The 12,509-nt window shown below is 36.0% G+C and overlaps 1 protein-coding gene across 1 annotated transcript; it reads left to right on the forward strand.

Annotated features, from left to right (window-relative positions):
- The first annotated feature begins 2,777 nt into the window (after positions 1–2,777).
- Positions 2,778–12,329, forward strand: LOC115413233 (CD5 antigen-like). Its single transcript, XM_030125969.1, has 3 exons — positions 2,778–2,919; positions 11,607–11,639; positions 12,049–12,329. Exons 1-3 carry the CDS (start codon positions 2,874–2,876, stop codon positions 12,327–12,329), a joined length of 360 nt encoding a protein of 119 aa, XP_029981829.1. The 5' UTR covers positions 2,778–2,873.
- The last annotated feature ends 180 nt before the right edge of the window (positions 12,330–12,509 follow it).

Below are 12,509 nucleotides of genomic sequence, written 5' to 3' on the forward strand. Positions count from 1 at the left end.
GTGCATGTCACAGTAACTACTGTGTGAATCAGACAGATTTAGTCTGGTTCAGTTCTGGTCCACACTGACTGGTCTTTACAGGAGATCTGGTCTAATCGTCCTCTCACATCACACTGAAATGAACTGGAAATGACTGCACATCTAGTTCAAGGGTGTCCAATCCTGGAGGACCAGGATTGGACATCCTGCATGTTTTAGACGTTTCCTTCTTCCAACACACCTGATGGTCGTTGTCAGGCTTCTGCAGAGCTTGATCATGGGTTTATCATTGGAATCAGGTGTGTTGGAAGAGGGAAACATCTAAAACATGCAGGATACCGGCCCTCAAGGACCAGGATTGGACATAGGTTATAATAGTCTCAGATGTAGTAGTATCGTAAGTTTTTTCTACTTGGTTGAAGGCCTACTAGTAGTTCATACCAAGGTTATAATAGTTTTGGATTTTTACCTCCGCCAAGGAGGTTATGTTTTTGCCAGCACTGGTCTGTCTGTCTGTCTGTCTGTCTGTCTGTCTGTCCGTGTGCATGATAACTCAAAAAGTTATGGACGGATTTGGATGAAAATTTCAGGAAATGTTGATGCTGGCATAAGGAACAAATGATTCAATTTTGGTGGTGATGGGGAGGACACTGATCTGCCTTGGCGGAGGTCTGCGCTCTCCGAGTGCTTTTCTAGTTCATTGTAGTTTAGTTTTTTTTAGTTTTGACTTTTTTTTCTCTAATTCAGTTAGTTTTAATTAGTTTTTAGAGCAGGTTTGCTAGTTTTTATTAGTTTTCGTTTTTTCTAAATGCTTAGTTTTAGTTTAGTTCTAGTATTAGTTTTAGTTTTTTTTTATATCTTTTCTCTTCTTCTCCGTCGTATTCAAATAAATCCCAGACAGGACTCTGCTGCTTTCTCCCAACTTTAGTCTCCATGTTTCCAGTTAGAGTGGGGGCCAGAAGACAACTGGAAACAACAAGTGATCACAAGTGATGGACCGTGAAGCGTCGTATGGTGCCGCTAGCTAAAATTGCTCAAGTGAAATAAATCCATTTCGTATCAATCCGACATTGACAAAGATGAAAATGAAGGGAATTTTATCCATAATTTTTTAGACGTTTCAGTTAATTTTGTAAGCACACAATACAGTTTCAGTTACTTATTGTTTTTTTCTTTTAATTATAGTTTTTATTTATTCTAGTTTTCGTCATTTCATTAGTTTTCGTTAACAATAGTAACCTTAGATTGGACACCCCTGCCCTAGTTCATCATCATAGGTTTGTTTCATAAGTGAGTAAGTAAGTAAATTTTATTTATAGAGCACTTTTCACAGACAGAGTCACAAAGTGCTTTACAGTGCGACGTACAAATAAACATTACAAATAACATACCATTAAAATACAATAAAATACAATTAAAATATGATAAATACATAAAGTGCAATCAGTTTGTAGCAGCCCTGAGTCAGTTGGGAAATTCAAAAGCCTGCTCAAGCAGGAGTATTTTGAGGTGTTTTTTAAAACTCTACAGCAGGGGTCTCAAACATGCATCCCGGGGGCCGAATGCGTCCCACCAAAGGTTCCAGTCCGGCCCCTGGGATGAATTTACAAAGTGCAAAAATTCCACAGTCAAGGCTGTGGAACTCATTTTAGTTCAGGTTCCACATACAGACCAATACGATCTACAGTCCAATAATAACAGCAGAATAACCGACAAAAAAAGAATGACTCCAGATTTTCTTCTTGGTTTGATGTGAAAAAAATATTACATTATGTCTATAAATAATGACAACTTCAAATTTTTGTCTTTGTTTTAGTGTAAAAAAATAACATTAAATTATGAAAATACTTACATTTACAATCTAACCTGAAACAATAAAATGTGAATAACCTGAACAAATATGAACAACCTGAAATGTCTAAAGAAAATTAAGCACAATTTTAGCAATTTTCTGCCTGTTACTCTGTGTTGAGTGTCTTTGAGGCAGATACTTCAGGGCCAAAATAGGGCTGACAAAGCCACTCCAGGACCCACAAAAACTGAGGTCAAGGTCATCATCTAGACTGATGGATGAACAACAGTGTCTTTGTAGATCCGATCCATAATGCACATGTAGAAATGATAAGTTGAGGCAGAATATTGTTAAAATTGCACTTATTTTTCTTAAGAAACCTCAGTTTTTTCAGGTTATTCACATCTTTTTTTGTTTGAATAGTTCATAAAAGTAAGTATTTTCATAATTTAATGGGGTTTTTTACACTTAAACAAAGACAAAAATTTGGAGTTGTCATGATTTATAGGTTATTATGTTATTATTTTACTGGTTCGGCCCACTGGAGATCAAATTGGGCTGACTGTGGCCCCTGAAAGAAAATGAGTTTGAGACCCCTGGATTAAAGTGAATATTCATTGATCCTTTGGTTTCATTGCTTTCCCTGGTGTTGAACACTGGTTGGTTGTCCTTCACAGACTCCACATTTAGTCCGTTGGTGGATTTTCTGTGGATCAGATTCCACAGCAGAACCGTTCAAAGCTGCTATTTGTGCTTGGTCCTGTTGCTTTATTCCTTTGGACCAAACTTTAAAGTGTCAGTCACTCATTGTGGTGTTAGAGCTGCATCACATTCATCAGGACAGTTTTTGGGTTTAACTCTGCATGAACACGTTTGATGTGATGAAATGTTTGAGGTTTACTGTGACATGAAGCAGTCGAAGCATAGATGAGGAGATAAGAATGAAGGAGGATGTGACTGATGTCCCGATAAAAGACAGAGACAGTAAGGAGGATGACTCAGAGAAGAGAAGAGAAGAGAAGAGAAGAGAAGAGAAGAGAAGAGAAGAGAAGAGAAGAGAAGAGAAGAGAAGAGAAGAGAAGAGAAGAGCATCTGACTGGACATGGACCCCAGACTGATGATCATCTCTATGTCCTTATGGATCCCAGGTATGAGGAATGATGGACGCACACAGAGCTGAAAGGGTTCACTGCTGTCTGACAGGTTCATCTCCACAGTTACAGTCGTGTCATGTGCGTTTAATATCAATCATAGCATGTGCTGATGGTCATGTAACTGTCATGATTAGTTTATTTAGCCTATTAATTTATTTTTCAGGGACCGTGTACAGAAAACATTAAAAACAGGGCAGAGATGCTCCGGTTGCTTATTGGTTTATTAAATACCCATGTTTTTAGTCTTGATGGATAAATCTCTAATGCACAGGTGTCAAAAATGCGGCCCAGGGGCCAAATCCAGCCCACCAAAGATTCCATTCCGGCCCGCAGGATGAAAGTGCAAAAATGAACCTGAACGGTCAAGGTTGTCCAAATCATTTTGGTTCAGGTTCCACATACAGACCAATGTGATCTGCAGTAAAAATAACAACACAATAACCCATAAATAATGACGACAAGTTTTCTTTGTGAAAAATTATGTGGAAAAAATTTAAGTGAAAAAAATAAGATTACACTGTGAAAATATTAACATTTACAAAACTATTCTTTCACAATAAAACACAAATAAATACGTAAATAAAAACAAAGATGAACAACCCGAAATGTGCAATTTGAACAATATTCTGCCTATTACTAAATGTTTGGTGCATTTATGGATCCACTGTGATCTGGAGTTGTGTTAATAATAATAAGAGATGTGATATTGTAGAAATTGTTCAAATTTTAGTTCCAAACTCCAAAATTTTAACAATATTCTGCCTGTTACCAAATGTTTATGCAACACTGTGTGTAAATGTACATGTATAAATAATAAGTCGAGGCATAATATTGTTAAAATTGCACTAATTTTTCAAATGAAATTTCTGTTTTTTCAGGTTTCAGGTTATTCACATGTTTTTTGTAAAATGTATATATTTTCATAATTTAACTGGAGGTTTTTTGTATTAAAACAAAAAGAAAAACTTGGATTTGTCATTATTTTTAGGTTATTAAGTCATTATTTTACTGGTCTTGCCCCTGAACCAAAATGAGTTTGACACCTGTGCTCTAATGTGTCATTTCCTTCAGTTCACTGGGAGTTTGTTCCGTTCTGTTCTGACTTTGTATGAGTAAAGCAGTTTAGTAGAAGGGGCTGCAAGGTTATAATAGTTTTGGATTTTTCAATATAGTTTTATTTAGTTTTGACTTTTGTAACCCAGGTCAAAATAGCTTAAGTTAATAAATATTATTAATAAATAGTATAAATATGTTGAGCCAAATTTCATTATTTTAAATTTCATATTTGTTATAAAAGCAGTGATAAAAGCAGATAAATAAGATTAAAAACAATATTTCATCTTTGTTAGTGAATTACTTTGTCAACTAGTTGATTAAAAAAAGCATCCTGTTGCTTTAAGAGACTGTGGCTCTGTTCGGCCAATCAGAACGGCTCTAGTAGTTCCTGTTGCAGGATATGCGAACAGAGACAGGTGTGTAAGATGGAGTTTTTTTTTTTTTTTTTTATTGCAACAAGTACAACTACAAATACAAAACAAACAAACAAAAATGACATACTCATTTCTGTCCATATGTGCAAATATAACAAAAGAGAATCACACCTCCAACATGTTATATGAATCAGAAAATATCTGAAAGCATAAGGTAAAAATAAAATAACTAAGACTATACAAATAAAAGTAGATAACAAAAGAGAAGGGAAAAAAAGGTACAAGGGGTTCAGCACAGTTGAAGATTTTCTGTGAGTGTGTACAGTTTCTCAGCTTGGGCATTATCAATTATTTTCAAACACTTTTTAAACAAAAGGAGTGCGTTTTTAAGTACAGACCATGAGGGGGAAATTTTAGCACATCTGCATTTATGTATGTAATATTTTGTTACTATAATTATGTTATTCATCAAAAACTCATCTTTTTTTATTTTTGAAGATTACACCCATCTGAATGTCGTTATAAGAGAGGAAGTCCATTTCCATAGAACTAGAGGACAGCAAATCATGAACACATCTCCATATATTTTGGACAATTTCACAAGCATAAAATAGATGTTCTGTCGTTTCCACATTTTTATCACACATTTGACAATTTTCTACGTCAAATTTGAATCTTTTTTTAATGAATTCATTTGATGGATATATGTTATTAATAGTTTTGAAATGTATCTCCTTATGTTTTGGAGGAAGTGGAAATTTTTAAAATTTTGTTCTTATCATTGATCTATCAGATTTGCTGTAATTTTGGAGGAAGAGTGTGCTCCTAGTTTTTCCCGGGTATATGGAGACAACAAGGTGTTCTCTAATAAATTTATTATGACATTTGTTATTCAAAAAATCTACACACCCGATTTTAATTTTGGGCAATCTAGGTGTTGTTATGGTCGACAAATGTAAGATGGAGGATGACCGTACAGAGCTGAACCAGTGAGCTGGGCCAACAGAGAAATATTAAGGTTTCAACCTTTTATTTTGTGTTTAAAAGTGTTTTCTTTCTTTCCCGTTTCGTCTATTGTGATAGACTGTGGTTATGTTGAACAGTATTTTTTAAGTTTAATTAAGGAACTGCTGAAGTGCACGGCGAAGTGCCGGAGCACATGCACATGGACTGATCGTGATGGCGAGCTACCCATTTTAGGACTAATCTGGAATAACTGGACCTGTTTCATCCAGAGGATTCTTTTCTTTTTGTGGAGGACACGGACATTATTCAGCAGAATTGAGGTTGGACTGATTAAAGCCCTCAATATTCTGGATTCAAGTGGATTTCTACAACGCGGTAAGAGTGGTTTCACTTAAACTGCGGATCTCTTTCCTTTGTTCTTCGGATCACGTGGACTCCGAATGGACTCTGCATGGACTGCCTAGCGTGGTCGCTAGCTTTCGCAGATTTTCTGCATTGATTTGCTGAGAGACAGATTAATTAGAACTTTCAAACTGATATTTCTGAAATTCATTCACCAAGTTGGTTCATATTATATTTCTGAACTTGTTGAACTGTGGATGTTTTGCTGATGTTGATTCTGAATGTATTATTTTCTGTTTATACTATTGCCTGATTAATAGGTAATAAATTGGGTATTGAAATGCTAAACTAAGTCACTGGTTTAAGTTTAAATACTGATAGGAAGATAATACATCATTTCATGATACTAAAATAGGCCTGTTTTGAGTTAAAACTCGAATAAATAGATTTAAAATAACTTACTGTTTTCAACAATTGAAATAAGAACTAAATAAGTATTAAATATAGATAAGGATAGAAAATAAGATTTAAAATGAGCTCAAATTAGCTTTTTGAAACCAAATAAGTTTAGATTTACTAAAAAGAATAATGTGAAAACGTTAGTACAAACACTGAATCCAAATGCAGAACTCGGACACAAAAAATAAGATTCAAAAGATTTATTATTTACACACAGGTGTAAAAATAATATTAGTGACAGAATCTTGAGGATAATGGTTGGGGATTTCCTCCTCTGATTCGTCCTCCAGATCGAGGGCGACAGCCCGTCTCCCCGAGCAGCCTTAGGGGTATTTTTCCCGACTGGGGAAAAGCAAAGGGAGGTCAGGGACGGAAACAGGTCATACACAGGCAGGCTATCAAACAGGCGACAGGACATAAGGACAAGGCTAAACTCACGTACCAGTGGTCAGGGCGAGACGGTCAGAACCAGGAGATCAGATGAGGCAGACAAAACCGACAGGGAGCAGGCAGAGGGCAAAAAACCGAGGAATCCAAAAACGGGTCACAACAGGCAGACAAACAAACAGACGAGGTCAAAACACTGGTAAGAACTGCGAGAGTTACAAACTGGCATCTGACAGGGGGAAGAGACAGGGTTTAAATACACAAAAAGGAGGGAAGACAACTAGATACAGGTGGAACAAATTAGGGCGGAGACAGGTAATCAGGTGAAAGGTGAGAACGATCAAGGAAAGGGAAGTAAAGACAACAGACAAGACACATGAGGGGAAACTTAACAAAATAAAACAGGAAGTGACAAACAAACATAAAAGACAGACAAAGACAGACAAAACCAGACTAACGTCTGGCTGCAGGTATGACAAATAAGGAATTGTGTTTTTTTTTCTTTTCCATGAAGAAAAAGGGGTTTTCATTTAATATCATTTATTACTTTGACATGTAAAGGGGTGTGTTTTTGTGTTAAATGTATGTGTAAATTGTCTTTTGGTACAAAGTAATTTTTTTTTGTAAACATTTCAGGTTTTTTTTTTATTATTTCATATATAAACAAGCCGGCATTTAAAAACTAAGTTGGCCTGTGGTGTTTTATCTCTATTTAACCAATTCTTACTGCTCTCTGCCGAACCTAGTAATTGGTCCAATATACTTAACATGTAGTAAGTGCTACACTTTGTTTCTCTAATTGAGTTAGTTTTAATTAGTTTTTAGTGCAGGTTTGCTAGTTTTTATAAGTTTTAGTTTTTTTTCTAAATGCTTAGTTCAGTTTAGTGTAGTTTTAGTTTTTTCACATTTTTTTTTTATCTTCCTCGCTGTCGTATTCATATACAGGACTCTGCTGCTTTCTCCCAACTTTAGTCTCCATGTTTCCAGGTAGAGAGGGGACCAGAAGATGACTCTAAACTACAAGTGACCAAATGTGACGGACCGTGAAGCACCATATGGTGCCGCTAGATAAAATTGCCCAAGCAAAATTAATCAATTTCATATCAATCTGACATTGACAAAGACGAAAACAAAGGGAATTTTATCCATAATTTTTATCCGTTTTAGTTAGTTTTGCAAACACACAATACAGTTTCAGTTAGTTATGTTTTTTTTCTTTTAATTATAGTTTTTATTTATTTCAGTTAATGAAAATGTTTCAATTCTAGTTTTCATCATTTTGTTAGTTTTCGTTAACGATAATAACCTTGAGGGGCTGCAGCACTGCCATCTAGAAAAAGTCCTTGTCATTCAGTTGGTTCAGATTCAGGCGAACAGACGCCTTCAGAGGTGGAGGTGCAGAACCATGAACCATTTAAAAACCAAACACACGTTTGCACATGATCATGTTTCCAAAGCTTCAAATCTTCTGCTTAGCGAGTATATGACGGCGGTGACACTGTTGTGTCTTCGTATCCAGGATTTTAAGGCTGGTTTAAATAGATCCAACAGGTTTCAGAGTCGTGCTGTTGGTTTGTGACCAACATAACATGAAACAGGGAAAATGGGATAAAATCATAGCATTCATAAAAGGTCTCAGATTAATGTGAATCCAATCAAATATTGGTGGTTTCATGAATCCTGTCTGTTTCAACAGTGACGTCAGACATTTAGAACACGGATTCTTGAACCTTTTACAGTGGAGTACACCATGAAATATACTTTTTTTTTTCCAAGTACCCCCAGCTCTGACTTCAGCGTTTTTGATAAATAAATAAATAAATAAATAAATAAATAAATAAATAAATAGGCAAAATATGTTCCTGTGCTAAAGATGTCTGTTTAGATTTTCAAACTTTGTAAACAAACAATATATATTAGCTGTAATATATATATATATATATATATATATATATATATATATATATATATATATATATATTATTTATTTATTTATTTATTTATTTATTTTAATTAAGTACATTTTGTGCAAAATATGAACTGAAAAGTGCCCTCTTTCATTGATAAGAAAAATAAATAAATTGGTCATCAATTAATAAATGAACCTTTCATCAACAAAAAATAATTTCTTTGCTACTCAAATAAACTCATTTTGAATACGATAAAATAGAAATGTTCTTAAAATGTTACCAAAGCTTAAACAAGATGATTGACAATAAAACTAAGAGTCAATTTTATTATATGAATGTATTTATTGTGTTTTATATTTCAGCATTAATTCTCATTATTACCTCCGCCAAGGAGGTTATGTTTTTGCCAGCGTTAGTTTGTTTGTCTGTCTGTCTGTGTGCAAGATAACTCAAAAAGTTATGGATGAATTTGGATGAAAATTTCAGGAAATGTTGATACTGGCACAAGGAACAAATGATTACATTTTGATGGTGATGGGGGGGTTTCCAAAAAAATTTCAAGTACCCCCTAGGGCAGGGGTCAACAACCCCGGTCCTCTACATCTACTATCCTGCCTGTTTTAGATGTTTCCCTCTTCCAACACACCTCACCGTCATTATCAGGCTTCTGCAGAGCTGGATGATAGGTTTATCATTTGAATCAGGTGTGTTGAAAGAGGGAAACATCTAAAACATGCAGGATAGTGGCTCTGGAGGACCAGGGTTGGTGACCCCTGCCCTAGGGTATGTGTACCCCACTTTGGAAACCCTTGATTTAGAAGAATGAGCTGCTGTGCTGACTTTGACCATTATTGACTTATTGGATGGATACCATGATGATGATGATGATGATGATGATGATGATGATGATGATGAAGATGATGATGATGATGATGATGATGATGAAGATGATGATGATGAAATTCTTTATTCAGTCATCACATAATACAACCAGTGTCAACACTCCAAACATTACCAACAGGTTAGTGACTCAAAAGGCCCAGGCAGAAGCAGAATGCTTACAACAAATTCAGTTACCCAGCATTCAATATAGGAAAAAGAAAAAAACAACAATGCATACAACCAAACAAGCAAAAAACATAAAAAGTGAAACTAAACCAGAAAAAATAGAAAACATAACCAACCAAATTAATGGTAATTTAATGTAGAGTCAAAAATAAATTATTTACTTATTACTTACAGGGGTTGGACAAAACAATGGAAACACCTTAAAAAATCAACAAAATATAATTTAATATGGTGTAGGTCCGCCTTTTGCGGCAATTACAGCCTCAATTCTCCGAGGTATTGATTCATACAACTTGTGAATTGTTTCCAAAGGAATTTTAAGCCATTCTTCAGTTAGAATACCCTCCAACTCTTTCAGAGACGATGGCGGTGGAAATCGACGTTTTACTTGAATCTCTAAAACTGACCATAAATGCTCAATAATGTTGAGGTCTGGGGACTGTGCCGGCCATACGAGATGCTCAACTTCATTAGAATGTTCCTCATGCCATTCTTTAACACTTCTAGCTGTATGGATTGGGGCATTATCATCTTGAGGTGAAGGTGTTTCCATTATTTTGTCCAACCCCTGTATTAGATCTTAACAATTGTATCCTTCAAAAATTGTCCTACGTACCTTTTTTTGAATATCAAAAATGAGCTCCACATTCTTAAATCCATGCTGGCCTCATTCTATAGTTGAACTCCAACAACAGATATACATTTTCTCTTTGCCTCTTTTCTAGCTTTTTGTACGAGAAATTTGCAAACATCTCACAAATCATATTTAGACTCGTGTTGAGATGAACCTTTGTACACAGACAGGAAGTAACTTTAATTTTGCTTTATACATTATTTGCATTATTTTACAGTAAACCAAATCATTAAATTTCATAATATGGGATTTCATAAACAATTCATTAGTATGTTCATAGTAACCGGCCTTATTAATAATACAATGTGATAAAATGGTGAGAATGTGGCTTCCCTCAGCCTCAGGTTCTGTCTTTAACTTGTCTTTAAATAATTCATGTGAAGGAATGGACTCTCTATAAACATTTAAAAGCCTTTTTTAACATGGTACGGTCATATCTGGACCCAAAAAACACTTCTACACGTTTTGGCTTCCTGATGAAGGCTTGAAGCCGAAACGTGTAGAAGTGTTTTTTGGGTCTAGATATGACCATGCCATGTTAATAAAGGCATTTTAATGTGTAAGGAGAGTGCTTTGGATTTTTCTTCCAGTTTGATATCTACTTTAACTTGTCTTTGTTGGATTTATGGATGAGGCTGAAACACACAGAAGTTGTGTTTCCTCTCACTACACACCAGTACATAACCAACTTCACTGCTTCATTTCCTGTTTGTCACAGCAGCTGCTGATTCCAGCTCTCTGATTGGTTACACAGTCTGTCCATCAACTGCTGTTATGCAATCCACTGACAGAACCTGTCCAACTGAACATTTGGGTTCAAATGACTGAAATGATTAATATATTAGTTTAATAACTACAGATCAGTTCTGGTTCAATGTTTTTTTTTATTCAGCCATCAAACATAAACTGAACAATAATCAGTTTAATCAAGTCTGGGTTCATTTCAGTTTATTAATTAACCTCCTCAGACCCAGCTATGGGTTTTCTGTCCACATTTGTGGACAAGAGTTTCACAACTTTATACAAAAAAGAGAAAAGAAAACTGTCCACCACAAAGGACATTCCATAAAAATTTTAAAAATTGCATCTGAAAAAACTGTAGCATCATGATGTTTCCGATATAGGCACTTATTTAATAAAAAACAAAAAAGCTGGTACTTTGCTGACATTTCCTGGGTCTCAGGAGGTTAATGATTCCTCCAGTTTTACTGATGTGAACTAAATGTGTTTGTTTCATCTTGTCGTTGTTCATCTCCTGCTGTTCAATCATGTCATACATTTATATTCTAACCTTCATCTATGTCACATGTGCTGGTTTGGTATTTAGACGACGTTTGTAAAAGTCAAAGCACAAACACAGTTCACACAGATTTAGATCCAACCTGATCAGCCTCAGTTTCCTGTTTGGTTTCTAATGTGGACATGTTTGATTTCTCATCAGAATATTGTCCTATTTTCATGGCTGTCCTTTGTGTTTTCCTGCAGGGCTCCTGTCTGAAAACAACACCGCTTCAACAGGTAAGAAATGCATAAAGGAGGGATGTGAAATGGGTTCAAGCTGAACATCCTGGTTCAGGTGGTTTTCATCTGAACGAACTGGAGCCAATGCAGAGGATTCAGGAATGATGGGTTTACAGAAGCTCCACTGAGCACACTCAGCTCCTGTTCCTGACACTTGGACAAGTGTGGCTTTAAAGACCCACAGCTGAAGGAAACACTGACAAACAGGAGCAGACTGAGCCATTCAGTTCACTGACTGAATGAATGAGGGATGAACTGAGTCCGTTTGGACAGAAAATCTGTCAGTGGGACTGAAAACACTGTTCACACATGGAAACCATATGTGGTCAATAATCCAGTCAATGTGGTCCAGATGGGGTGTTGTGGTTCTGGACTGGATTCTGACTGGTCTGTCTTATTTCTACAGAGTCTGTCCACTTCAGGTTGGTGGGAGGAGCCAGTCGTTGTCATGGTCACCTGGAGATTAAACAACAGGATGGATACTGGAAACCAGTAGAAGGGTTATACTGGTACAGGAAGTTAGGAAACAGAGTGTGTGCAGAACTGGACTGTGGATCTGCTGTTTCTCTGAGACGCAGATACCCTTATTCAGTTACAGATTGTTGGTGGATCAGATCAGACTGTGATGAACCTGCACTGAGGGACTGTTTTACATCTGAAACATTCTCTATTCATTCCTGGAGCTGAATTGTTCAGGTAAGAGCATTAACACTGAACCCTAACCCTTCCACTGGTCACTGTGGGCTCCAGACTCTGTGGACTCTCAGATCCTGGTCAGTCCAGGACTTCAACTCAGATGTACAGATCAACAGAATCAATCAATAATATCCATGTCCACAAACAAACAGCTGATTTAAGATCATGTCA

The sequence above is a fragment of the Sphaeramia orbicularis genome, chromosome 3 (genome assembly GCF_902148855.1).
Source record: "Sphaeramia orbicularis chromosome 3, fSphaOr1.1, whole genome shotgun sequence".
Classification (NCBI taxonomy): Eukaryota; Metazoa; Chordata; class Actinopteri; order Kurtiformes; family Apogonidae; genus Sphaeramia; species Sphaeramia orbicularis.

Bases quoted from the DNA above. Each gene is read 5' to 3' on its own strand.
- LOC115413233 (XM_030125969.1), top strand. From the start codon at position 2,874: ATGGACCCCAGACTGATGATCATCTCTATGTCCTTATGGATCCCAG. The intron at 2,920-11,606 runs GTATGAGGAATG...GTTTTCCTGCAG, and splicing joins TATGTCCTTATGGATCCCAG to GGCTCCTGTCTGAAAACAAC. The intron at 11,640-12,048 runs GTAAGAAATGCA...TTATTTCTACAG, and splicing joins AAACAACACCGCTTCAACAG to AGTCTGTCCACTTCAGGTTG.